The following is a 25500-nucleotide window of genomic DNA, read 5'->3' on the forward strand; positions in this document are numbered from 1 at the left end:
CGGGAGAAAAAGTTTAAAACAACGAATAGAAAGCTCTGTGGAACGGAATCGAATAACATATTATTTTAGTGTTTTGGATTAAAAAGAAGGAAACCTATTAAAATGAACACAAAGAAGGAAACACAGCGATCTTATGCGGTATAAAATCCGGAAAGAAAGAAGGCACAAAACAACTCGCAATCCATAGCAATATTCTACCCTTTCTTTTCTGTTATCTCATTCTATAAAAAAAAAAAAAAAGAACTGGCTTATAAATTAGAATATGAGCGTGGTAGCGAAGGAAGATTTACTACACAATTACTACTCATGAATATCATTACTAAATCAAACAGATTCAATTAGAGGGTAACAACAACCGTTTCGATTAATGTTTTACACATCTACAATCCTCTACACTATGGTGCATCAGAAAAGAAAGGACAAAAAATATTTTATTATTTCAGTCTTTGTAGAAACAAACGAAACCAAAGAAGGGATGTATAAAAAGTAAGGAACTTGAGATTCTCAAGTTCTTTACTTTTTGAAATATGAAAAATTAGCCAAGAATACTTGGTTGGAGAGTGACTATATTCGTTTTGATTGATTTTGCGCAGTCACCAGCCCTAGATATTATGAAACGATGAACTGCCGTAACCTGAAAAGAAAAGGTCTTCACACACTTGAATTGAGTGAAGCTCAAATAGATCCAAAGAGAATAAACAATCAAGAATACATCGAGATAAAGTAGTAGCGTTGTTTTGTAATTAGTGAGAATTTTTTAACCCTTCAATTTCATAAACTGCTGAGATACTCGACTAGAGCATTTTCTTTCCCGAAGATTTTCACATCACACTTCGATAGAAAAAAAAAAAGGTAAATGCATGCACTGATAGATTTAAGGAGGAAGATACACACGAGTAAAATAAGTGTAAATTGCCTTGTAATCATCTTCATCAGTACAATAACCAAACTTGAACGTCAGCAGCTCAGGGATTTTTTTTCGGCTTGAAACACGCAGTACTGATCCATATGCATGACGTGCTCGTAGGATGACCCCTCCAACCTATGATACACAAAAATATAATCATTGTAGTGAAAAATTTCTTTGAAAAACTAAGTTCAAAAAAAAAAAGACACATCGAAAGAATTTGCTGGATTTAAAAAATACAATCAATGCATAAAATCAATAAGTGGGTGACTATGGTTGAGAAAAATCTTTAAAGTCTTTATTTTGAAACTTATAAACCTTTTCTTCTTGATGAAAAATGAGAATATGTGTCGCTGTTAAAGCTAAATAGCATTCCACAGTACGGTGACTTCTGCCTTCTGTAAATACTTCCAACCCTTCAAAATACTCCAGTATACCATTTTGCTTTAGAACATCGTCCAACTTCTGAAGTTTATCTTTAACCTATAATTTATTAAATTCTGTGATTCGCTAAATTCTCTCACTTCTAACGGACGTTTTTGACTTTACTAAGAATCTAGTTAATGTTAAACCATATTTCAGGTGACCCATACGAATTATCCTTACGACGAATTCAAATATGAAAACGCTAACTTTTGGTTCACAGAATCTTGGACTGGATGTAATAGCAATAGTTTCTGTTTCAGAATCAGAATCACTGAGAGTGAAGACGGACTTTTCGTTACGGTATCGTTTACCATGCCGCTGACTTGTCTCAACATGGGTAAATTGAGCAGTATTTGGACCAATTGTCATAATTGTGGGCAGTTTTCGCATTTTTTCTCTAATTGAAGGTGCTGTTGCTTTGACTGCGTCGAGAATACTACCAACACCAAGTTTCCACTGGAAAATACCTTAGCTTTCCGAAGAAATCTTTTATGAAATTCTCAACAACTTACTTATTTTGCAAAAATTACATATCCTCAATACACGAATCAATGACAATCAGTCTCGCATTAGCACAGTTAGCTAATGAAAAGTTTTCCAAAAACACTTACAGACAATTTTCTTTCAGACTCTTTTTCGACTTCGTATAACGCCTGCCTATTACACTCCTTACAAAGGGCTGAATAATGTCCATCCAAACGTTCAAAATTTGGTGCAAGCTGTTCATGAAGAGCTAAATAACACTTTTCTCAAAAAGTTTAAAGTAAACATACAAGATGAAATGATTAATGAAATAAAAAAAGAAAACACCTTTATAACCTCCGTCTACCAAAGCAATATGTTTTCGTCCCTTTTGTAAAAAACTTGCAATAACCATATGCAAATAAAGATCATCTTCACGTCCAGAACCAAGGAAAAGGATATGTTCAGCGGAATGAAAAGAACATCGATAAGCGTCCAGACTGGATAAAGCCAATTTATATTGAAGTGGTGCTTCAACAAACTAAAAGAAAAACATCCACATTAACAATAGATAAAAGAAGGGAATTTGTAATGGACAAGAATGTCGCTTCAGATAACCTAGTTAAACCTGCAGTGAAGAATTAGCTACAATAGCCTTGTCAGTTATTTACTTGAGGAAAGTAACATTTTTGAAATTATTTTAAAGCTCAAATGTCGAATATGAAGGGCACGAAAGAAATTTTATTATGGAGCATTGATAACTCACTTAAAAACATACACTTCACATTAGTTCCAGAATAAAAAAGAACTACCACACCCGAACAAAATGAAAAAAGAATAGTGACTTGGAAAAAAAAAATGAAGCGCACCAGCGTAGAATCCAGGTTGTACGAACCATCCAAATGGCCAGCTGAATATTGATCATGAGATCGAGCATCAATAATAAAGAAATTCGGTTCTGAATCCTGTTTTGAAAACTGTATTGATGGAAAAAAGTTTAAAATTATAGAACAGAATTGCCAACTATTTCTACGCTAAAATGGACAATATAAATACTGCACTGAAATGTACTGAGAGGTTTATTTTTCACTATTACCAAATTACCAAAGGACAAACTTGACATGAGAAAAAATTTTTGAAACTAAATTGTAAGCAGATCCCTTACAGCTGCATTAAGGTTTTCATCCAAACCCATTCTGATAACATCACGCGGATCAATTGGCAAGGCAAGTAACTTTGAAAGATCAGCTTGCATTTCTTCTACATTTCGAGATCCAAACAAAACGCGTTGAAAATCCTGATTAAAAATGATTTTGAAAAATACATAAAACTAAACATAACCAGCAAATGAAAAGAAATAGGAAAGTAAAAGCTTTTAGAAACCACTATAATCTCTCAGGATCACAGATGAAAATCTGTATTTGAAAAGATGAAAACCTGTATTTGGAGTAATGCTAAAGAAATCTGCAGTTAAACGTCAAATGAAATTACTTACTTGTTTAATAGACGATGGTGTCTGATTCAGAAACAAAACCGATAAATCAAAAAAGTCGTCCACATCATCTGTGGAAAGCTCTTTCACAGCAAATCGAATCGTATCAATCAATTCACTGCAAGGATAAAAATTTAACTAAGAGAATAGCACAACTAGAAATGAGAACCGCACCAAGCAAAAAGAAAGGACCTTTTTGTGTTCAGGGCCATAAGCTGATCGGAGCAATTGATTAAGAAGACCAAAACCATTGTAAACAACAAATATGGATCACCCTCAACAATTATTTGTTAAATTCTACTGAAATCAATTGTACAACTACATTGAGAATTAACTTCACTTCTAACTTGATTTTCATTAATTTATGAATACTGAAAACCCGTCAGTAATTGGCAGGTCAAAACTTATTCAAAGATTTACTCTCTCGAACAATTTGTCCCACACCACATACAATGACTGCTTGCAAATTTCAGGAGCAAATAGCGCAGCGAAAAATGGACGCCCATATTCAAAAGAAGTAACTTTATGAGACTCCAGATGTGAGCTGAGCAACGGGTCGTGATACTGCACAATCAAATGCATAAGCTGATAGCATACGGCACCTTTCAATATGTCCCTCAAAAAAAAAAAAACAAAAAAAAAGTTAGTGTGGATGATTAGACCATGCCCTTTCAAAAATTTGGGTAATTATGAACAATAACATCAGTCAAGAAGCTACTTGGCAGTTACGTTAACAAGATTATTATCAAAACCAGATAACGAGAGAACCTTGGCACAAATTTCGTAGTTATAGCATAGAATATATTGTAGAGTTCATCCACACTACACCGTAATGGCACCAACATTTCTAAAATGTTCGTATAGCTCTCATCGAAGTCACATTCTTCACGCTCACAAAACAATGCTACTACAGATTCCAGATCACTGTTACCCAACGTAGATGGACATCGATCAAGGACTTTCAAGCACGCTGTATGGATTTGCTCATTTTTCTGATGTGATATCTTCCGACATGGAATACCTGGCTTATTCTGAATGCCGAGATTTTTCTGCAATAAACTTTTTATCGAGTACTAATGAAGTACAACTCGACTTTAGATCAACCTTCGATAAAAAGAATGAAAAAAAGTACCACCCATTTCTCGTGATACGATTCCAAATTTCTGAAATATTCAGTGTCGGATAGCGTAGCTGATGATTTCATTGTCTTAGTTTCATCTTCATTCATAGTTTCGAAGCAAACAAATAATTCCTGAACTTCCGACAGATCAACTAAGAAGAACTGACAACAGTACACCTGAAATACGACAATTTTCCGGACTTCCGTAGAGTGCATTTCTTGTTGATATCACTTCGACACGGCCGACCACCACAAGACAGTTCCTAAAGATTCTCACTACATCACCTGTCCAACTGCCCTACCACCCATGTTAGTTGATTATCCATTGGTTAGGTTATCGTGGAGTACAGCAGTTACCCCACCGTCTCCCTCACCAAATACCCTTGCAATTCAAACTACCTTAGTATCAGCCAATGCAAATATCTGTCTCAGTGCTTCTATTCCATCAGAAATACTCTTAACAAAATATCCGGCACAGACACATCAAAATAATTAATCTGCGAACGCGAACATTATCGACACGTTGAAACATCCTGAAAAGTTCGCTAGTTAAGAGTGAAAAACTCTAAGAAGTTCAGTTCCTAAGTGAGCTTGCAATAATAACGATGCTATTATTTACACCAATTACTTTGTAATTGTTTTATCCATAATAATTAATAATGATGATAAATAATAATAATAATAATAAGTAATAAAAGTATATAAAGGAGCCTTGCGAATATCTGTGAAATGAGGGATTAAATGAGCTGACGTCATTACCCATAATGTATCCAGCTTATAAGGCCTGCCTCATCGCAGCTTGCTGCATAATATGTATGGATGACTCCCACGGCCTTGGGATGAGCTAGCCACGCCACATAGTTGGCCTCATATAACCGAGTTAGACTGGTTACATCATCGACTGGCCCTCATATCACATGTCGTCATGAGTTTCGCTTAACTTTGAAATATGTTAATTAACATTTTTCCTTGGCATGGTTCTGAATCAACATTCCTTTACTCGCATTTATGTTTTCTGCTTTTTAAACCAAATTCTTGAAATCTAATCAATAATTCCGCAAACACATCATTCAACTTTCTGCTATTTTCAATACAAAGATTTTCACTCATCATATTCCGATACATTAGAATGGCTTTGGAAACTTTTGGGTGTAATCTATAATCATTTGGCATTTGAGAGCAAAGATGTAAAGATCTTCAATTTTCAACAAAATAGGTGGTAATATGCATAGCTATAAAGATAATTGGCAGAAGGGCAAGCAGACATTTGAAGTACAGTGTTTCTGATGCTTCGTTTATTTGTAGTAAATCGCTTGTCGAAATGGAACGATAGCGACTCATTTTAGTGCTGAGAAAATTCAACAGATTGATGGCTAGATACAGAAAAGGTTAGTTATGCAGTCATGAGCTTCATTATAAACGTTATAAGATTTAAAATCCAAATTTGTTTTGTGTAAGAATGATCCCTTTTATCAGTTTGCAAATTTTAATTAAGGAGTTGTCATTCAACTATTTAAATGACTAATTGAATTTTTTCTAATTTTAACATTATGTTGAATCTCCAAGTTTGAGATTAAAAGAGCACAAGAAGAAATATGGAAGTTGCCTGAAAACGATCAAGTATGATACAAACTGAAATATCAGTATATAAAATAGCAAGTTTGGATAATAGTGATTATATGGTAAAATGTCTTTCAAGGTAAAGATGCGAAATATGCGGAAACAATTAGCGATGACGAAGATCAGAAAGGAATCAAATGTTCTGTCATAGAGGATTATTGGCAGAAGGAAGCCGACATTCCAGTACATCAATCAATATTCAATATATCTGAACAACCTTTTTCAGCAATAAATGCAACCTTACTGCCAGATTCGTTTGCAGAGGCATCGGAAATGTAAACTTTTCATTTTTATTTAAAAAATCCTGTTTATTAAAAGTATGATTTAACGGAAAATAACCAAGCATTAACAAGACTAAAACAGCAATCAATATATCGTCTGGAATGTAATATTATCCCTCTTCATAATTGCAATTTATTAAAAACTAAATTTATCTTAAATTGAAATGGTGAAGTTTTGTGTTTCAGATGGTATCACTAAATAGATTTGATAATGATTTATTATTCTTGAACTGTATGAATAGAACCAGGATAAAGATAACAAAATTGTTTGGATAAAAAAGCGATTATGACTCAACTTTTTCAGGATGAAATTTTTTCAAAGTTTATTTTTTTTAATCTTCTAGCTTTGACGAATTTGGATTCCGGATCGATTATAAAATTAATAGCAACAATTTGTTACCAGTTGAAACGTCTCAAAATCGGTAATGAAATTTGTTTTTCTGAATTTCAAAGAATTATTGAAGTGAAGGTTTACGTGCTATAATCATTTGCTATTTGTGATAAAGCAAAGACGCAAGTGCAATTGTACGGTACGATATAACTATGTATTTCCCATGAGTATTAGAAAAACTGTATGTAAAAGTTATTTAGGAAATTAAAAAATATTTCTAAAGGTACAAAAATACAAGTAAGTAATAGAAGTTGACAACGTAATTTTCTTAAGGATGCGCTGGATAGCACTGCTTGAATTTGGACACGATGATGTGAAGGAAGAGTTAACATGGTCAAAAGTGGACGTGGAAAAATTAGATTCTGAAAAGTTAATGACTCTTATCCATGAAGTTGGAATAGCTCATTCGCTTCGTCCATTTTTATGGCCAAGGTTTTGTGGTGCAACAAAAAAGAAAGCGGCAAGTGCTTTCAGCTATTTTGAGGTAATCAAGCACTGCGACAAGGATGAGTCATCAGCAAGTACGCAGATTGAAAAAGACTTACCAAGGTGAAAGATGGCTAGTTTTCAGTTACATTCACTTAAAAAATCTCGAAATTATATTTCCATCAAACTTCCTTCAAACCTTTTCTGAGCTTAGAATCTTACATAGAACTATTTCAGGACATTACCTAACAATATATGTTTTTGGCATTCCGGTAGTAAAGGTATCGAAAGCTTACGAAGAGTTCTGAAATCAATTGCTTATATTTATCCGGATGTTGGTTACTGTCAAGGAATGGGTGTTATTGCAGCTTCGTTATTACTATTTTGTCCGGAAGAAACAGCATTCTGGATTATAGCCTCATTAATTGAAGATATATTTCCACCCAATTATTATAGTCGATCATTTCTTGGCTTACAGGTAAATAAATCATGTTGCTTTCGCTTTCATGCGATGGCAACAACTCCTTCTTGTGAATAGCAGTTCAACTTTTAATTTTATTGAAGCTAGCTTAAGATTTCTTATTTCTATTTTTTTACAAATTGATCATTCTGAATGAGCTACATTAATAAGCTACCGTATTATATTTTGGATGGTCGTCAACATTCTGCGTGATAGTAAGCAGTTATATTCAGAATGTTTCAGGCAGATGAACGAGTTTCGCAGCATCTAATTGGGATACATCTGCCGGAACTGCATCATATCTTAAAAGATAATGACGTTGAGTTATCATTAATTACTATTAATTGGTTCCTAACAGCTTTTGCATCAGTCCTTTCCATGCGAGTTTTGCTGCGTGTTTGGGATTGTTTGTTCGTGTTCGGTGGAGTGACGATGTTCAGGGTAAAAGCATTACTGCCAGGAGGATCTTTCTTCTGCATGTTTTGTAGTGTAGTAGTGTGCCGGACTCAGTTGACCGGTTCTTTATTCTCTCGTTGCGAAATAATTTCAAGAAAATAAATTAAGAAGAAGCTGGATTTAGTATCACTAGGAAAATTATTTCCTAAGCAGAATCCTTAATTTCGGTTTTCAAACTTTTTTACTTGAATTATCTGTGATTCTATAAAAGCAAATTTTTTTACAGATGGACTAAGTGATGAATGAATTAAAAGCAAACTATTAAGTAGCCGGTGTTCAAACACAACTAGTAATAAAATAATTGTAAAAGCCATCAAATTTTCTTACTTTATTTCTAGGTGTTAATCTCGATTTTAAAAATCAAGGAGGATGATTTAATAGAAATGAAATACAATGAAAATGTTACAGTAGAAGTGTTCAATACAATTTCGCAGATTCCAGCGTCTTTAAGTAATCCAGGTAATTTCTCCTTTTATTTCACTCCATAGCAAACACTTCTTACAAAATTGTTTACAGGATATTTAATGGAACTATGTAAATCTTTTGAATTTTCAATAACTACGGAGTTTATCGAAACAGCTCGAAAACATCAGCAAGCAATTCTATTAGCTAGTCAAGGACTTATCATAAACACAAATAATGTTACAAATTTACCCAAACAGCATGTTCGAAGACGTAAGCTAGTGGGATCAAAAAGTTTCGTGCAGCAGATATTTGCTTTATCTAAAGAACAGGTGTGTTTAGCATGTGAAGAGCTTTAATTAATAATAACTGATGTACAAAAAGCTAATCAAGAGAAAATTCATATAATGAAAATTTATTAAGCAATGATGAGTTTGCTGCTTTGATTCTTGCTGTTTCATTCTTTTCCAACTTCACTCAAATCAAATTTCAAAAGTTTTTATTTACAATATGATCCCTTACTTTCAATTCGGAACTTTGTTGTTGAAAGTTTATTGATGAGAACTCGACATAAATAATACTTTCTAAATGTGATGAAATCATATTAATTTCTGATTCTCATTATTATTTTCAAAATTTCGAGCTTATGCAAAAGTTAATAGAAATTGTTGAATTGATTCAAATCCCAAACTTCTTAACTTATTTTGTCTGCAAAATTTGAAACCAAACTTTTTTAAATTGCATTCCATATTATACTTCAGTGGCTCGAATTTTTTGTTTCGTGCAGCAGATATTTGCTTTAGAAGGGAAATACTTGGACAAGAGTTTCCGTTCTTCACATAATCTTTTTAAGGGACTATTTGATATATTTAATGTACTAAAAGTTTTTGCACACTATAGTCTTCCGATATATCGAAATACCAGTAATGAAATTCTTGTTTCTAGAAATTAACATCTATTTGTGAATTATTTTCAGGATATTGAAAATGATCCGAAGACAAAAAATGTTCGGCTTACTGAACTTATTATCGATTTACGAGATGCCATTTTGCATATCTGTCGATATTTCATTGATTGTGATGAGTCGTTTAAAAGAGTGGTTAACCTACAGGTTATTTATTTCAATCATTGCTTCACACTTTTTCTTATTCCTTATGGCAAGTTTATCAGACGAAGACTAAACTTTATACACAATTTCATTTAAGGCAGACTACTCGGCAGAGGATCGGCAAAATGAAAAAGAGGAATTTTTAAAAACGCGACATAATGAATATCGTCGTGCGAGAGCATTGTTAGATTTTAGGCGGCAAGATGAAGATGAATTAGGATTCAGGTGCAAGTCTTCAATTTTTTATTCGATTTCAGTTTCCAGTTTTATTTTAAAAATCTTTATAAAAGTGAATCTGTTCGTAACGACATCGTCGCTTGCAGGAAGAATGATATAATAACAGTTATTTGTGAAAAAGATGAACACTGCTGGGTTGGCGAAGTAAATGGATTAAGGGGATGGTTTCCCGCAAAATTTGTCGAAGTTCTTCTTTGCCATTTGACTGATATTTATTTTTTAACTTATAAATCTATCAACACTCTGTTTCTTCATTTCGAAATTTTATGGCTTTTATGCCTGCTTGTGTATTTTCAGATAGTTGATGATCGCGGACGTGATTATACAATATACGGTGATGAAGCAGTTTGCCCAGAGATAACCGATAAGATCCGTAGACGTCTGGCTTCAGCGTTAAAATTGATTTTAGAGTATGGATTGCGAAAGTCGGGTGTACTTAATTTTGCTTCACATCCATGGCTTTTCATTGGTACTTTTTTGATATCTGGAAAAAATGACTGGAACTAATTCTCACTTTTTTGAACGATTTGAAAGGGATCACTATTTGCTTTTTTTAGAAGAGATGTCACAAAGTTTTGTGCAAAAACATTATAATGCCGTTTATTCTCGTTTAACACTTTGTTCAACATTCAGTTTGGACCAGGATGGAGAGGTGATTTTAGCGTATTTTCTCAAATTTTTGTGGATTTTGGCAACACTTTTATAGGAAATTGCATATTTTTTTTATATTGGTTTAAGGAATCAGTGTTTGCGAATTTCATAACTTAAAATTGGGACTGAAGTAATAAAAATTTTATCAAAGACATGAGGTTGGGTTAAGTTCGTAGTTGAAATTGTGTTTGACGTTTGCTGGCAAAGTGGAGGCTAGTATGTAGGCGAAATTTTTGTTAAGATGAACTATTCCTTAATTAAATCCATGTAATAGCTTAAATTGTAATAGCAAGCACCAAGATTCTGTCATATTTAGAGAAATTCCCATAAAAACTTATTTGATAGGAATGATACTGATTGCATCATCAAGGAAGATTTTCAGCTTTAGTTTGATTTTTTGATTTAATTGCAAACTTGCTCAGTTCTTTTGAGTTGCGCAAAGACTTATATTTTACTTTCCTGCAATGTTTATCATACACAACATTTGATGCTGAATCAAACAAATGTGTAATTCGTACTTCAGTTTTTCCAAGCTTTCGCGGAATTTCGATACTACAACACTTGATGTCAAAAACAACACTGTTATGAATGAAAGAAAAGTAGTACTCGTAGCGGGAGTACTCAAATTAAGTAGTATTTTAAGTGTTAACTTACATTTATTAGGTATTAGCTCCGGAAGAACTCTTATTTCGTGCTGTAAAGTTGATCAATGAATCGCATAATGCAGTTGGTGCCCAAATGGATGTAAAATTTCGCTCTCTAATTGCTCTAGCAGTTTGCGAACAATGCCTTCATTTATGGTTTGATTTATTATGCAGCTGTCCAGAACAGGATCAGATCAGAATTAAATTTTATCATTCATGGTCATTTATACGATCACCCATATGGAGGCAGGTTAGCATTTTTAAAAATCTTAGCTACTCAGGTTCTGTTATTCATGATAATGTTGAAATTATTGTTAGATGTCTCATTAACTCAAATAATTTTGAGAACCAGTTAGGTGAAAAGAGGATAGTTCGGAAATTAGAATATTCAGTGTTTTGGGTTTCACATTTAATAAGTGTGCGGTTAATTATTTGCATTTGCCAAAATGAAAAGATTTTTTTACAGATAAAATGTGAACTGCGACTTCTGGCGCAATTCTCCTTTAATCTGAGTGTTGATTACGAAGTTGCGGATATTGTAAGAAGGAAGAAAAATTTGAATTTGAGCAAGACACTGAAAAAAAAGGTACTTCTAAAAAAAAAAAAAAAAACATCATAGTGATTTATTATCTGGATGTATCTCAGAGTCATGGAAAAAATTAAGACTATTCCTTCTCTGTTTCTCGTTATGCTTGTATTAATCATTCTTTTCTTCCTGATTTTTAAATATAACGAAATTTCATGACTGAATAAGTACAGTTTCCATTCATACGCTTTCTGTGGGGTACTATCAGTCTGATATAATTCAAACTTGAATTTTGTAGTTTCGTTGATTTCAGATGAAACTAACTGGAAAACAGCATTACTTTTAAATGACTGAATAAAATACGTTTTTTCCTACAAACCATGTTAATTCCAGGCCTTCTCGAATATGCTACCAACAACAATTCGAAGTTCGTTTGATCAGCCATTAAAAGAAGGTGTGAGAGATATGCTGATTAAACATCATCTCTTTAGTTGGGATTTATAGTTCTATTGAATGAACAATAAAAAATATTAGTTGATTGCTATCAGAATCGGTCATAAATATTTCTGATTAAGTTCAGTGTTACGAACATTTTAAATAAGAGAAATATTACATAAATCAATTAATAAAACGGTTATTGTAGCTAGAAATTTTTATATTATTACAATGAAATCCTCAGTATAATAGCCATTCTTTTAACCAATCGATTTATTCTTTGCTGTACTGAGACTCATACCCAGAAAGCATACTGCTTTCTCTGCAAACAAAAATATGTCATTTCTGCTTTGATTTTTCATTTTGAATTAGAAGAACTTCATAACTAAAGCTCTATGGGAAATGAACATCTTTTTCTTTTATATAACCACTGAAATATGTAGATCCCACCTACTATACCTTACTGCTTTGCACGGTCATATCTTGTTGTTTAATTTGCAGTTTTGTTTCGCCTCTAATAATTGAAGAACTTTATTTCTGTTGAAAATAGACTCAATAGACACGAAAGAAAACTTTTGTGGGATGCTTCTATGTGGACTTTTATGTCGGAGTGATCATGCTAATCTCATGCTGCGATACATCCGTTTCCATCAAAATGTAATATATTCTAATACGACATAAAACATAGCATTATTATAAAAAACAAGGCGGCTCAAAGTATTTTAATATCATGAGAATTATTACACTTTTTAACTTACGTATGTGCACTTTGATTGATATCACCTTAGTTTCCGGATGACATTTCACCGTAAAAAGTAGATTTTGTAAATGTCTCATTGTTTAAATAGGTTAAGCACGGATAAACATGAAGTCCCGTTAGATTACATTAGAAAATAACTTTATTTAAACAAACCGTTCTAATAAAATAAGATCTACGAAAAGCAATCAGTTCTAGAATGTGAAGGATTCATAGCTAATTACAACTGGCATTCGTTCGGGGTAGAGGTGGACCCGCACGGACAACGATTTATGCACACAACCATTTCATGAGGAGTGATTTGGTGCTTACGAATTTGCCCAGTAGGATCGAGTGGCGATAACGCAATTGGGAACTAGAAAAAATTTTAGCATAATTTGTGCAAACTTATATTAACATGGCACTCCCAGCGTGAGTTTGTGAATACCCCATGCATGGACAGCACAAATATATCGTTCATCTACGCACTAGTAAGACAAATGACCATTTAAAACTAATTAGAAAAGATCAATTTGCTATGTTAATCTTCCCCTAATTAATCAAATGACTGAACGCACCTGCCAAGGTAAACAGTTAGCCAGCGAGAAGTCAGCAGTATCATTTGAGATTATTGGTCTAGCAAGTCGTACTCGCAAATTGCCATTATGTAGTGAAGCGTATTGAACAATTACATTCTGTCTATCGTCCAGTTTCGGTTGTCTAAAGCCTTGGACAAATTCGTCACTTACTAATACCTTGTTGTCCAGTACACGTACGCTAATGAAATCAAGACCATCGTTCTAAAACAATGTAAAGACGGTTAAATTTAGTATTGTGTATAAAACCAATATCTCATTCTTAACTCTGAGTGGGTTAACTTTTATATCAAATGATAAGTTTTGGTCCGCATAGTTTTTTCAAACCTATATTAACCATAGACTGTCCAAAAGCAACGCCAGTCCAAGTATTAGTTCCTGCTGGATACTGAAGATATGTAAGTTGAAGATGGACATGTTGTTGATCCCTTGCGAATTGTAATTGATATTGTCCTTGTTGGTATTTACATGCAGCTACACATCCTAAATCATTTCTTAAATTTATTTCTTAAAAAGAATGAAACCAACAATTTCCATCTGATTTCGGCTGTATATGTTCTAATAACAACTTTCAAAATTGTGTTTCATAAATCAAGGCAATCTCGTACATAAACATGAGAATCGATTATTCTGTCACAATTTTACTAAGATAGCACTAAACAGAATAACTGATTATTATTGCATGAAGTATCATAACCGTGTTATTAATTACTAGAACAGAAATTTGAAATGTATACAACACTAAGATACAGAAATAATTATTTCCAACCCCACCTTCGTTAATATAATTTGCCTTGTGTGCAAAACCAATAAATAGAGAGAACACTTGGTTTGTTCTCTTTTTATTGAATGAAATATGTGGAGTTGGAATCTGTGTTACTAATACTAAATTAGTAATTAATATAATTAATAATATTAATACAATGAACTAAAATCAATAATATTAATATATAATGAAATTAAGACGAACAGCGATGTGAGAAATCGTCGTTTTCCACTCAATCGATATTCCTGGGGTGAATAATTAGTTATTTGTCATTTTGAAAAGAAAACGAAAGAAATGCTTAAGCGCACTATTAAAATTACCAAAACTAGGTAGGCATAGTGGAATGTTCCCCCTAACAACATTGTGGAATGGCTTATCAAAGAAGTCCAAGATATACAGTTAAGGTCTTTGGATCTACTAATCGTCCATTTCTTCTCTCAGCTATTAGCAAAAAGTGGGCATTATTATCAAATAAATGAAAAGTTTTTATCAATTTCTTATCATTATCATTTCATTTAGTTTACAACCCAATATCTCCTCTATTTAATTAACATAGAAAAGATGGTATCATGAAGTTAGCTTTAAATAATAACTATTTTTTTATCTTCATATAGCTGCTGAAAAAAACTGTATTATACCACTTGAATGATAGATCATCTAGAAATTGTCTTGCATTACAAATGTCTTGCATTACAAATTAAAATTAATCACTCTTTGACCAACACATTTTAATTCCCATCTTTAACTGCAGATTTTGAAGGCTAAACAAACAAGCTCTTTTATTAAGCTCCCTTAAACTTCTTGTGAAAGTTGCAGAAGCTGATTTCAACCGATCTAAAAAATGTACATAAATATTTAAAAAACACACCTGAAATGAGATAACTGAGACAAATCACTGAAAGAATCTGAAGAAAAACAAGCCAATTAGCCATCAGTTGTTCTTCCAGACACCTAAGAAATACTGCGACACTTACTCTTTTTTTTGCATTAAAATGGACGAAAAACCCGTCCCGTCCGTGATAGGCGGAGAGAACCTGTTGGACGACCTCAAATCGCTTTTGTTGTTTGAAATTTAACATAACAAAATATACTATTTTCTTAAAATATATACTATTTTAGCTTAAAATATACTATTTTATTTTCTCCAGATTTCATTAGCTCGACCAATCATTTCTGCTCAATATTCCTACCCAAACCGGGAATTCTGACACTCCAGATACCCAACCAGTCTAACGGACGAAATTTTTCGTTATTTATATACCAGCAGGATAATTTGCACATTTTCATAGCAGAATCTTATGCCCTTAAGGCAACGACACTTCCAACACAATAGTAATGGTAGTGGTACATATTTGCAGCGAGTAATACAAAGTTCTCAATAAAAAAAAAAAAAAAAAAGTCAAGTTTTAAACGCAAATACACGCTTATATCAACTTTCTCAACAGCTTATTTTTTCTAATTGAATCCATCTTTCAATCAGATTTAATTCGTATAGATCGTGCAACTCCATTACGTTTTATTAAAACAACTGGAACCACCATCACTAACTGGCACCACAATGAAATATTGCTGCACACTGAGAAAACGAACTACCTAAAAATGGAACAGGGAAACCTTCCATAAAAAATTACCCTTAGAATCGCAAAAACCATGTTACTAGCTCTTCCTAAAAATAAAATTTACAGAAAACTCCAAAAAGAGCATGCTGACTAGACTACACAGATGAAATCCAATCCACAAATAAAAAGCCTGCCGGTTTTTTAATCCAAGCTTATGCGTACGTAGGATCTTACGTACGTAGTGATGAAATTCTCAAACAACAGTTTGAGTTCAAAATTCGAACCCGTAGTTAAATTCTCTTCAGGTGAAAGACTAAATATTAACTTTAGTCAGGATTCAGAAACCAAACCAGCGTGAAGAATGACAAATACAGATTTAGTAATCTAAACAAATCACATAACAAATGAAGAATCAAACGAAGAAAGCAGGAATATAAATATTACCGTCAACAAGGATAATAAGTACCAAACGAGGCACTTGATACAAGTCCTCAAATAACTTCACAATTGCCGCACTTAATGAAATTTTGCGGGAAAAAAAATGTGGCATTGAGTCATGTGTTTTGTAACTGGCTTCCATTTTTGAAAATCATGCAGATGAAAATGCTGATTTTATTTTTCGAACTTATTGGTGTTTGAATTTTCGAAAAACATTAAGAATTGTAAACTTTAGTCTCATTGAACAAAATCCGAACCATGTTTTTCAACATTCACATTAATACAGCCACAATTGGATAGGAACATATACAGAAAAAGAACAGCATTCACAAAATTATCACCAAAACATCATATTAATAATAACGATAACACTTATGTACTAATAAGTTCTAGCAGGTCATTTTTGAGCAAAGGATGCAATCACACGTGGTTCACACAATTATAAAAAATATATATTAAGTGAAATAAGGTAAGAAAAGCGAAATAAAATTACGATATAAGGATTCCATTATTCATTCTTATTCTGTATGAACAAATTATCCCAAATACCAAGACAACTTGGAAACGGAAGAACAGTAACATTAATACTTGATTTCGTTAAACAGTTCATCACCTTACAGAAAGACAACTAATCTTTTCAAATTTCCGTCAACACATCTTTTCAAACTCTTATTTGAGTACCTTGTAACAATAGCATACCAGTATCAAGCGAGGTATATATAATATAAACGAAACCACTGAAAAAGAATATTAGCCTAAGAAGACAGAAATGACCATAAAACATCTCACTGCTCTTTGCCAACGCCATACTTTTCAGTAGAATTAATACTGCACAACTAGAATTTCGTTGAAATATCAATAACTCGACCAAAACAGCATGTCTAATCAGCTTTTTATTCAGATTCAACTTTTGCAACACTTTCCTTTACGGTTTTATTTGTAGTCATGCAAGAATAAAAAGGCCACTGGAAATAATTTATTACTGTTAGAATGGGTCAAAAGATTGTGATTTCGACAATGCGAAGCAGTACGATGTCGTGATAACCCAAAATCAATATAATGTAGAGACAATCGTCAACTCCAGAAAATTACTAACTAGTTTCTTCCAAACAGGAGAACCTGTTCGACAAATGCTAGCTAAACTTTGTTTAAACTGCCCGAAGTTAATTCTTCCGAGCTGATGTGGGAGTAGCAACAGATGGTGCAGCAGCAGCGAGTGATGAAAATGATGACCTGCATGACTCCAATGAAGCCACTGAACCCCTAAATTATCTATTTTGAAATTACTAAGTTGGTTAAAGCATTAAGTACAAGGCAAACATTTTCAAAAGATTAGCTGTCTTTCAGCTTCCTTTTCGTCTTTTATTCTCTCGCTATAAAGAAAAAGTAAGAACATCAGTAACTTGGATCATTTCAGATATAAATCTTTGAAAATAAGCCCAAATGTTCATTTTGTTTTCTTTGGAGGTAAAAGATAAACACTTAAAGAGAGATTGATACTACATCTAGGAAATTGTCAAAAAACAATACATAACTATGTATTTGTGACCAGATAAAAATTAAGAATGATTCTGCATTGTCCAGTGAAGGCGAATTTCAACTTAGTAAAAACTGCGCAAATAAAACCTTCCCCATGGTATATGCGTCACATTCCAGTTTTATATTAAACTTAATGATCTTGATTTAACAAATGAAAGTAAGCACCTCAATAAATGCACCATGCACAGCATCAAATGCCACAAAATTGTCATCTAGGGATTATATAAAATAAAATTTGGTGGAACCATTGACTTGCCTAAAATCCAAGGAATCCAACAATTCGTGATAATACATAATTTTGCACTTGTGACCAGACAAAGAAAAATCGAAGGACTGATTTTGTACTGATTCGAGATGACGCCACTGCAGGATATAAAAACCTGCCTGGGAACAATAATGCGAACCTTGCATTGAATCGCCTTCTGTGAATTGCACAGGCTTCTCTTCTAACCTGCAAACTTAGCTATCGAAAACAGTGCAATAAAAATATTTTAGCTAAAATCTTTTCAAATTTTAAAACTGCTAACTAGCAAAATGAACTAAAAATCTTTTGTATTTTTTTTTTTTTTTTTTTTTTTTTAAGATAATTGCTGGTTAAATGAAAACCAATCAAAAATTCACTTTAAATTAACTCCAATAGTTAATTTCGGATCACAGAGCAATGCAGAATTCGTAACAGTATTTCCTATAACTGCCGTCACTCTTTCAACAGAAGTAAGAACAGAGGGTGAATTCGGTGTAATGTTCGCCTCTACTTGTTTTTCCGTATAATAAATCAAGAATTCACATTCACCCTAAAAAATATTAAATTCAGCGTTACATACTAAGCTACAAAATGTTTAAAAAGGTCTAGGAACTTAGTTTTTCCTTCGGTAGTGCTTAACCCTAGTAACCCCAAAAATTATTTAACATTTTCTCAGTAAGCCCTTCGATTGTCACTACCAATACAAAACTAGCAGTAACGAATGATTATTAAAGAAACCTTTAAAATATCGAAGTCCCATGTGAGAACGCATCCTTCAGTAGTCACTCTGACAACCACTTCATGTGGTGCTCCCTTATAAATGTTCGCTGACTGGTAAGTTGATTTCAATACATCGTCTTCTATTACGGTCTGTGACCACAAATCATAAATCGTTCTTTACAGTACTGATGGGATTAGTTGACGTAGCAATTAAATTGACTCATTAACTTGCTAAGCTAAACTTTTGTAAAGAATTGAAGTTTAAAACCCCTCACTTCTTCCACCGGTTTGTACAAGCTCTTGGGAATATGACCACCTTCTGGCGCAAAACACGAGCACGTTCCACCCAAAAATTCTGGAATATATTGCTCCTCGATATATTTTCTAAGTTCAGAAATCACCGGCTCACCCGCATTTATCATAAACTTTTTTCTTGTGTTTTCATCAATAAATGGTGAAATAAGTGTCCACAAAACTGGGAAGACACGTGGTGCTCGAGCTATTAAAACTAGTCCCATTGTTTCCGGATAATGTGCTTCTGCAACTTCAATTATTCGTAATAGGGCTTGAATTCCTGGACGCCAAAGATGTCTCATGCTCAGACCTTCCAAATCAACCAGCAACGTCCACGTACTGAAAATATTAACTTTCATCTTATCCAGCTTACATCTACTTGCCAAAAAAAGAAGTGGGAAAGCAATTTGAATGTCCTCTTTCAAATGGAAAGCTAATTTTTCCTAAACTATCATAAACTGAATTAAAACAAAGATTTTCTTCTGAAAAGAAACTCAAGAAGCTTTATTGAAAATATATAATATCAGAAATCGAAACTAGGTAAAAGTGCAAAAAACAAGAAGGAGGAAAAGATAACCTTATGGGAGCACCAAGCATTTTTGTGGCTTTAGCCGTTTTAATAAGCCCTTGTTCGACTACTGATAATGTAAATTTCATAATCGTTTCCATACCACATGTCCGCAACAAACCTTTCATATCGAGCTTACCCAGACGCAAAACAAATACTGGTCTAAAAGCCATATGAAATCCGTCAAACAAATTAATGGAATTCCTTTTTCGAATAACTGATTTGTGTATCTGTTACAAGAAAATTTACTATTGTCTTATTTTCATTAAAAAAATGGGTTAATGTTGCTTATTTTTTACCTGCCCTCTTTATCGTTATGGTGCCAACAACCAGGAAAAAACTGTTTCAAAATAGATGGTGCTTCGAACTCTTGCAAAATTTTGTCCACATTATGTTGTTTTCGCCACTTAACACTTTTCTGTACCATGTCGCTCGCTCGAGCCACATCGAAATCGCGAGCACGTAAAAAACGTAGCAAATGAGCATCATTCGGGAGTTTCCCCTGCAGAAAATTTCATCAGATGAACTTTTTTTATGGCTACAGCTTCAAATAAGGACAAAGTCTTGGCATATCCACACTTCCTCTTAACGCTAACGAAGTTTATAGTAAAAAATTTACATGAATGCAAAATACGCATAAGCTGTAATCGTTGTCACATGTTCAATATAACACGCATATAATATATATTCTTATTTCTGTCAAGTTTACTATTTCTGTCAAAAAAAAAAAAGTTTACTGAATTGGGAAATCCGTTTCCAATATTTCCAAATTCTGATCCTAAACTGCCTCATCAAAAACATAAACCTATACTATCTCAAATTGAGACATAGTACTACAGAACGTTCAACTCTTAAAACAAACGCTGAATACCAATAAAGCTAAAACAAACCTTAAGAGTATCCTGTAATCCATATTTCAATTCGCAAAGACGACTTTCTTCTAGAGTACTGAGCTGTCCCAAAAAACGGCGAATATATTCAGCTTCCAATCTTGCTTCAGCTACAACAAAATGAACATTAAATTGCATTTCATTGTTTCGACCATAAACTCTTGCCAGAAACAAAATGTTTCAGTAATCAAACTTTGTGTTGACTCGCTGTTATGAGCCTCACAATAACGCGAATCATTTCCAGTAGTAGAAATGCAATCAAAATGGTGTTTAAAGGTCATGGGATAACTAAGACAATACTAAAGTTAAATGAAAAAAATATTAAATGTCAAAGTAATCAGCGATTTCCTATTGACAGGCCGAAATATAACGCAATCTCAGCAAAAAAACAACCTTGAAAGTTTAATAAAGAGATCACATGAACCTTGTCAATGTCATTTAAACATTTCACGCTTACATTTTAAAAGAATTTTTCAAAAAAAGTACAGTGTCTCAACATATGTCTCACCCTAGTCATTCATTCCTTCCTTATTCTGTTTAAAATAATAACATAAGAAAAAAAGATAACAAACTATGCTGCTGAAAAAAAAGTAACTCAAGTCTAAACTTTTCAGCCATTAAAAGAGAGTTAAGCATATTCTTCCAAGGAATTCAAAGAAATAGAAATAAAACTGAGAACTTTTTAATCTCTTCTTCATATATCTTCTTACAATTTATTCATGAAACAGTAAAATAAGGAAACAGGAGATGCAATGAGGATACGGAGATGCTGATAATTTCTTCCAGCATCATTTGTTAATTAAAGTTGAAGCCTGACATATTCTCTCAAAGAAGCAATGAAAAACCAAAACTTAATAATGAAGAAAATGTTGAATACACATATAGCAAAAATATGAGACTTTCACAACACAAATGTAGTTCAAATAAAAAAAAAACCTACAATCATCGATGGAATTTCGAGGTGCAATTGACTTCCGAGGTAAACCAATGGATGATTTCACGGTAAGAGAAAACCTTTGGCTATGAGAGGATGATCTACGCTGTCCTACCATTTCCAAGCCAGCTTTATCCTTCTCTTTTTCCTCGTCATCAACTGGTCGCGAAACATCAATCGCAGAATCAGCCGCTGATTCTGTTGCATCATTGTATGGAGGAATAAACGTTACACCACTTTTGATCAGTTCATTAATGAAATACTCCAGCACTTCTTTTCCCTGCAAAATGAATTCCCGTAGGGACAGTCCATCCGAGCTGGAAGTGAGTTTCTCTGAAAGGCTCAAAATTTTCCCACGGAAAATAATTTCCAAAAATGATACCTTCGCAAGATTGGCTGCATACTGCTTCACTGCCAATTTCTCAACCGTAGATTCAAAACCAAAGAATGATTTAACATCCAGTGAGCCACTTTGTTCAAAACAAGTCCATTCATTGTTTTCAGGATGAACCTACAAAGGAATCACTATATTATACATATTTCTATAGTCTGCATTAAAGCTACGGTTAAAACAGAAAATTTATGCCATCATTCTAAAGATTAAGTTGAACATGAAAATCTACTATTTAATAAATCAACAGTAAAAACTTGACAATCAAATTATCTCATAATTTAAAACAGCAACAAAACAGGAATGTTTTGATAAACAGAAGCGAGAAGAAACAAGTACGTAATAAAAACAAGTTTCCTTGACATCGATTCTGGTCGCAAAAGAAATATTTGTTGCTTCTATGATAAGCGTTCGTTTTCTGCGATTAAGCGAATTTTTCTGTGTAAAGTAAACATAATCAACACCAGCTATCTGAAAAAAATTAATATGATATTGAAAACTGTGAATCTAGCTACCTCAGAAGCAATCTCTCGTAATCTTATTTCAGTGGGAACTTTCAAAACAAAATCACTTTTTTGACGAGATATGGCGCATCGATATTTAGCTGACATTTGCGCTCAATTACTTCTTCCGCACCATCTTCCGAATGATATTCATAGGTAATTTCAGAGCCAACAAATATCGGGATTTGGGGACAAGTTGGAAAACGTTTTTCATATGCCTGAATGAATATTTAAGAATACACCAAACTGTATTCAAGCAAAACTGTATTGGAACAAAGTTTTATTTCAGGGAACACTCTATATCTTGTGCCTAGTAACGAGTAAAAATAACAACAGAAAAATTAAAATAGAACAGCATTATCCTCCAAAAAAAAAAAGAAAGGAAAAATAATCCCAACATGATCAAGAAAAGAAAAACTAACTGCCATCACAATTTCAAATGGATATTTGTATACACGAACCGGACTCTGATAAGTCTGCACCATTGCTTATTACCTGAAAGTGATCCTACACTGAACTCGATGTCTGTTTTACTAATGTACTGAACGTATTACATTCAATCCTATATGGATAATATAATGATGCTATTCTAACAAACTCATGAACTGTACGCAATTAATAGAGACCAGAATTCATTAAAGAATTTATATAAAAGCTTAATTAAGAAGATTAGAAAAATGTAATATTATGAGAGAAAGATCTATTTATGCAACGAAATAATTTCCACAGACTGACAGTACATAAAAATATATGTTACTAGCATAAATAAACACTAATGTAATATTACAAGGAGGTTGCGGAAAGGTATTAATGTGCAAATGTATATATATATATGCGTTTGTGCAAAAGAAAATTACTTAGCTAATTTGAGTATTATGATCAGAATAATGCAATCATGTCTCAGTATAATTACTCGAATTGCTTCTTTTTCTACGTAGCAAAATAGAATTCATGCAAGAATTACTGAATGTCCTGATATTTTCGGTCTTCCAGTGCAACATAATCGCTGGTATTAAACTATATCAAATAAGACAAAAAAATGAACAAAAAATCGTAACTAGATTATAAAACAAGGGTTTCAAAACATCAGAGACTTTCTGATATTTCGTTTTATTTGATTTAATTAGTAATGTAGTGTGATAAATTAACTACCGAAAACTGAATTTTCAGATTAACATATTTGTATTTCAATATGTTATGATTTCAAACTCATTAAGCATCGAAAAACTATGCAATTTAGTTGAAATAAATTGAAAGGAATAAACGTCATGAATTTAATCCAGCAAGCGTTCTACATCTAAAACCTTATGCACCACAATAATCGCTTATTAATCTACCAAAAAAGGTACAGTGCTCCTTCACAAAGCATACAACCTTAGTCAAAAAATAAAATAAACTAAGAAATGAGTAGGAAGCGACTTCAGAGAAGCAACCTTAATCAAGTGAGAGAGAGGAAAAGCGGCGACACATAGAAAAAATGATATGATAAGGAGTAAGAATGAAGTACTGATGTACAAAGCTGTTTCAGTCAACGATCTTGAAGCACATTTACACCTTAAAACTCATTCATTTATTTCATACAATGGATTAAAGCCACTGCAAGAAATAGGTGCAAACTCTGCTTTATAACTTGGAAGAACTTATCCTTTTCTCTCTTTTGTCTATTCTTAACTTAGACCACAACGTTCTAATTTTTCCTCTTTTCTTGAATGAGTGTGAAGTTTCTTGTCTGCTTACGAGTTAACTGAAAAGCGTTTGAACATTCTTATGAAAATATGTTGCAAGGGGAAACCTATACCTTAACAAGCTAACAAAAAAGCAAGGTAAGAATGACTTTGGTTAAATGTTCACTACACTTCAAAAAGAATGGAAATGATTCCAACCGAACCACAATTGAGAAAAAATAAATGAACTCGCCATTTACGAAACTCTCTTAAAATAAAGGGTAAGAGTGCAACAGATTTAAATAACTTTTAAGTTATTCTAAAACAGTAATTACTGAAAAAAACAAGACGGAAGAAAAAGCAAAATTGTTATATGTGTGCAAAATATATCAATTAGAATTTGAAATTTTAAGAAATTCTAATTCCATCAGCTGACCTGCCGCTATTTTCAAAGAGATCTTATAAGCTAGCTTTGTTTCTTAAAGTATTACACACCATTTCTCAAGTGCTAACAGCTATGTCTTACCTTTAAAGAGAACAAAGCCTTTTGTCCTTTCAGAAATTGAGGTTACTGCTACTTCTTTTATCCTGCATAAAAATAAAGAAGAAACAGCGAGTTCACTTTCCCATTTCTCAATTTCCTCCTCCAGTAGCTGGATCACAATTAGAAAAGTATTAAGTATAGCATAACAACAAATAAATAATGACAGAAATTGGCAATAATTAGTAACAATATGACAAGTATGGTCAACTCGAATACAGAAATGAATGTCGAAATACTAACATTTAATCACGAAAGATAGAAGAGGCACAGCCTGGTGCTAGTCAGAATTTCATCTAATTTTAACTTTGAGACGAAGAGCTAGACTTCATCACAAACACTACAAATATCTAGTGTGTAACTCAGGAAGGTATCATTAGCTAAATTTTCATAAGCAAAAAGTCAATCTGACGAGACCACAGTGAAAAACTTGATCCCATATGGTTTTTTCAATACCGAAGATATGCTGCATACTCAGTTATCGTATTGAATGCATTGTATGATTTACATCCAGTAACTATGAGGTTTAATAATTGCAGAATTATCCTTTGTTCAAATGTGATATACGGAACTTTGTGATCTCCCATTCAGTGACAATGACACTGGTACAGTAAGACTCCTAAACCCCATATATAGCAGCCGTATGTGGAGATTAGCAATATTAACGAGAAAAAACAGTAAGGGAAATGAAATGTAAAGAAAATCTTGGTATGTTTCCCTAAACTTCTCTGAAAATCATCACGTCGTTTTGTTTCCTCTGCTTTCGTTGAGTATCCTGAAAGTAAGGGAGAAGAAGGAGCATTTGCCTGCTACTGACAAAAGACAAGATGTAACGGAAAGAACGACACACATCCATCTAAAATGAAGAAGCCTGTTACGAATGTTGATTACCTTTGTTCCATCAGGCAATTGAGTGCTCTCGAGAAGTATGCAAAGTGCGATAAAGTGAAAAGATTCATCAGACTGATAAAGTAAATTACGGCCCGGGTTGCAAAGTGAATGGGTGGGTGTGATGTGGTAGTGAGAGGTTTTCCGGTTCCGTATAGTCACCTGGGTAATGCTTGACTTCTTTC

The 25500-nt window shown here is 33.2% G+C and overlaps 4 protein-coding genes across 4 annotated transcripts; 1 reads left to right on the plus strand and 3 right to left on the minus strand.

The window, feature by feature from the left end:
• Positions 1-535: 535 nt before the first annotated feature.
• Bma-tbc-1 (Uncharacterized protein) lies at positions 536-4716 on the minus strand (the record flags this gene model as incomplete). The annotated part of the gene is made up of 14 exons (XM_043073580.1): positions 536-634; positions 917-1042; positions 1226-1372; positions 1541-1789; positions 1945-2066; positions 2144-2336; positions 2665-2760; positions 2961-3092; positions 3291-3405; positions 3480-3562; positions 3708-3903; positions 4056-4336; positions 4420-4584; positions 4693-4716. 14 exons carry the CDS (start codon positions 4714-4716, stop codon positions 536-538), a joined length of 2028 nt encoding a protein of 675 aa, XP_042929514.1.
• Positions 4717-5776: 1060 nt separating this feature from the next.
• On the plus strand, positions 5777-12113 carry Bma-tbc-18 (Uncharacterized protein; the record flags this gene model as incomplete). Its single annotated transcript, XM_001899434.1, has 16 exons — positions 5777-5795; positions 6107-6302; positions 6653-6730; positions 6973-7248; positions 7363-7603; positions 7829-8026; positions 8380-8500; positions 8558-8775; positions 9420-9554; positions 9649-9776; positions 9875-9974; positions 10086-10257; positions 10346-10440; positions 11103-11333; positions 11550-11669; positions 12003-12113. The coding sequence occupies 16 exons, from the start codon at positions 5777-5779 to the stop codon at positions 12111-12113; spliced, it is 2439 nt and encodes an 812-aa protein (XP_001899469.1).
• Positions 12114-13021: 908 nt separating this feature from the next.
• On the minus strand, positions 13022-15221 carry Bm3991 (Uncharacterized protein; the record flags this gene model as incomplete). The annotated part of the gene is made up of 4 exons (XM_043073581.1): positions 13022-13156; positions 13359-13580; positions 13714-13859; positions 15011-15221. 4 exons carry the CDS (start codon positions 15219-15221, stop codon positions 13022-13024), a joined length of 714 nt encoding a protein of 237 aa, XP_042929515.1.
• Positions 15222-17276: 2055 nt separating this feature from the next.
• Positions 17277-22707, minus strand: Bm5958 (Uncharacterized protein; the record flags this gene model as incomplete). Its single annotated transcript, XM_043073582.1, has 13 exons — positions 17277-17402; positions 17931-18129; positions 18300-18472; positions 18661-18792; positions 18918-19275; positions 19514-19666; positions 19804-20006; positions 20395-20504; positions 21335-21608; positions 21711-21839; positions 22059-22190; positions 22291-22440; positions 22645-22707. 13 exons carry the CDS (start codon positions 22705-22707, stop codon positions 17277-17279), a joined length of 2202 nt encoding a protein of 733 aa, XP_042929516.1.
• Positions 22708-25500: the final 2793 nt, after the last annotated feature.

This window comes from Brugia malayi (genome assembly GCF_000002995.4).
Source record: "Brugia malayi strain FR3 genome assembly, contig: Bm_v4_ChrX_scaffold_001, whole genome shotgun sequence".
NCBI lineage: Eukaryota > Metazoa > Nematoda > Chromadorea > Rhabditida > Onchocercidae > Brugia > Brugia malayi.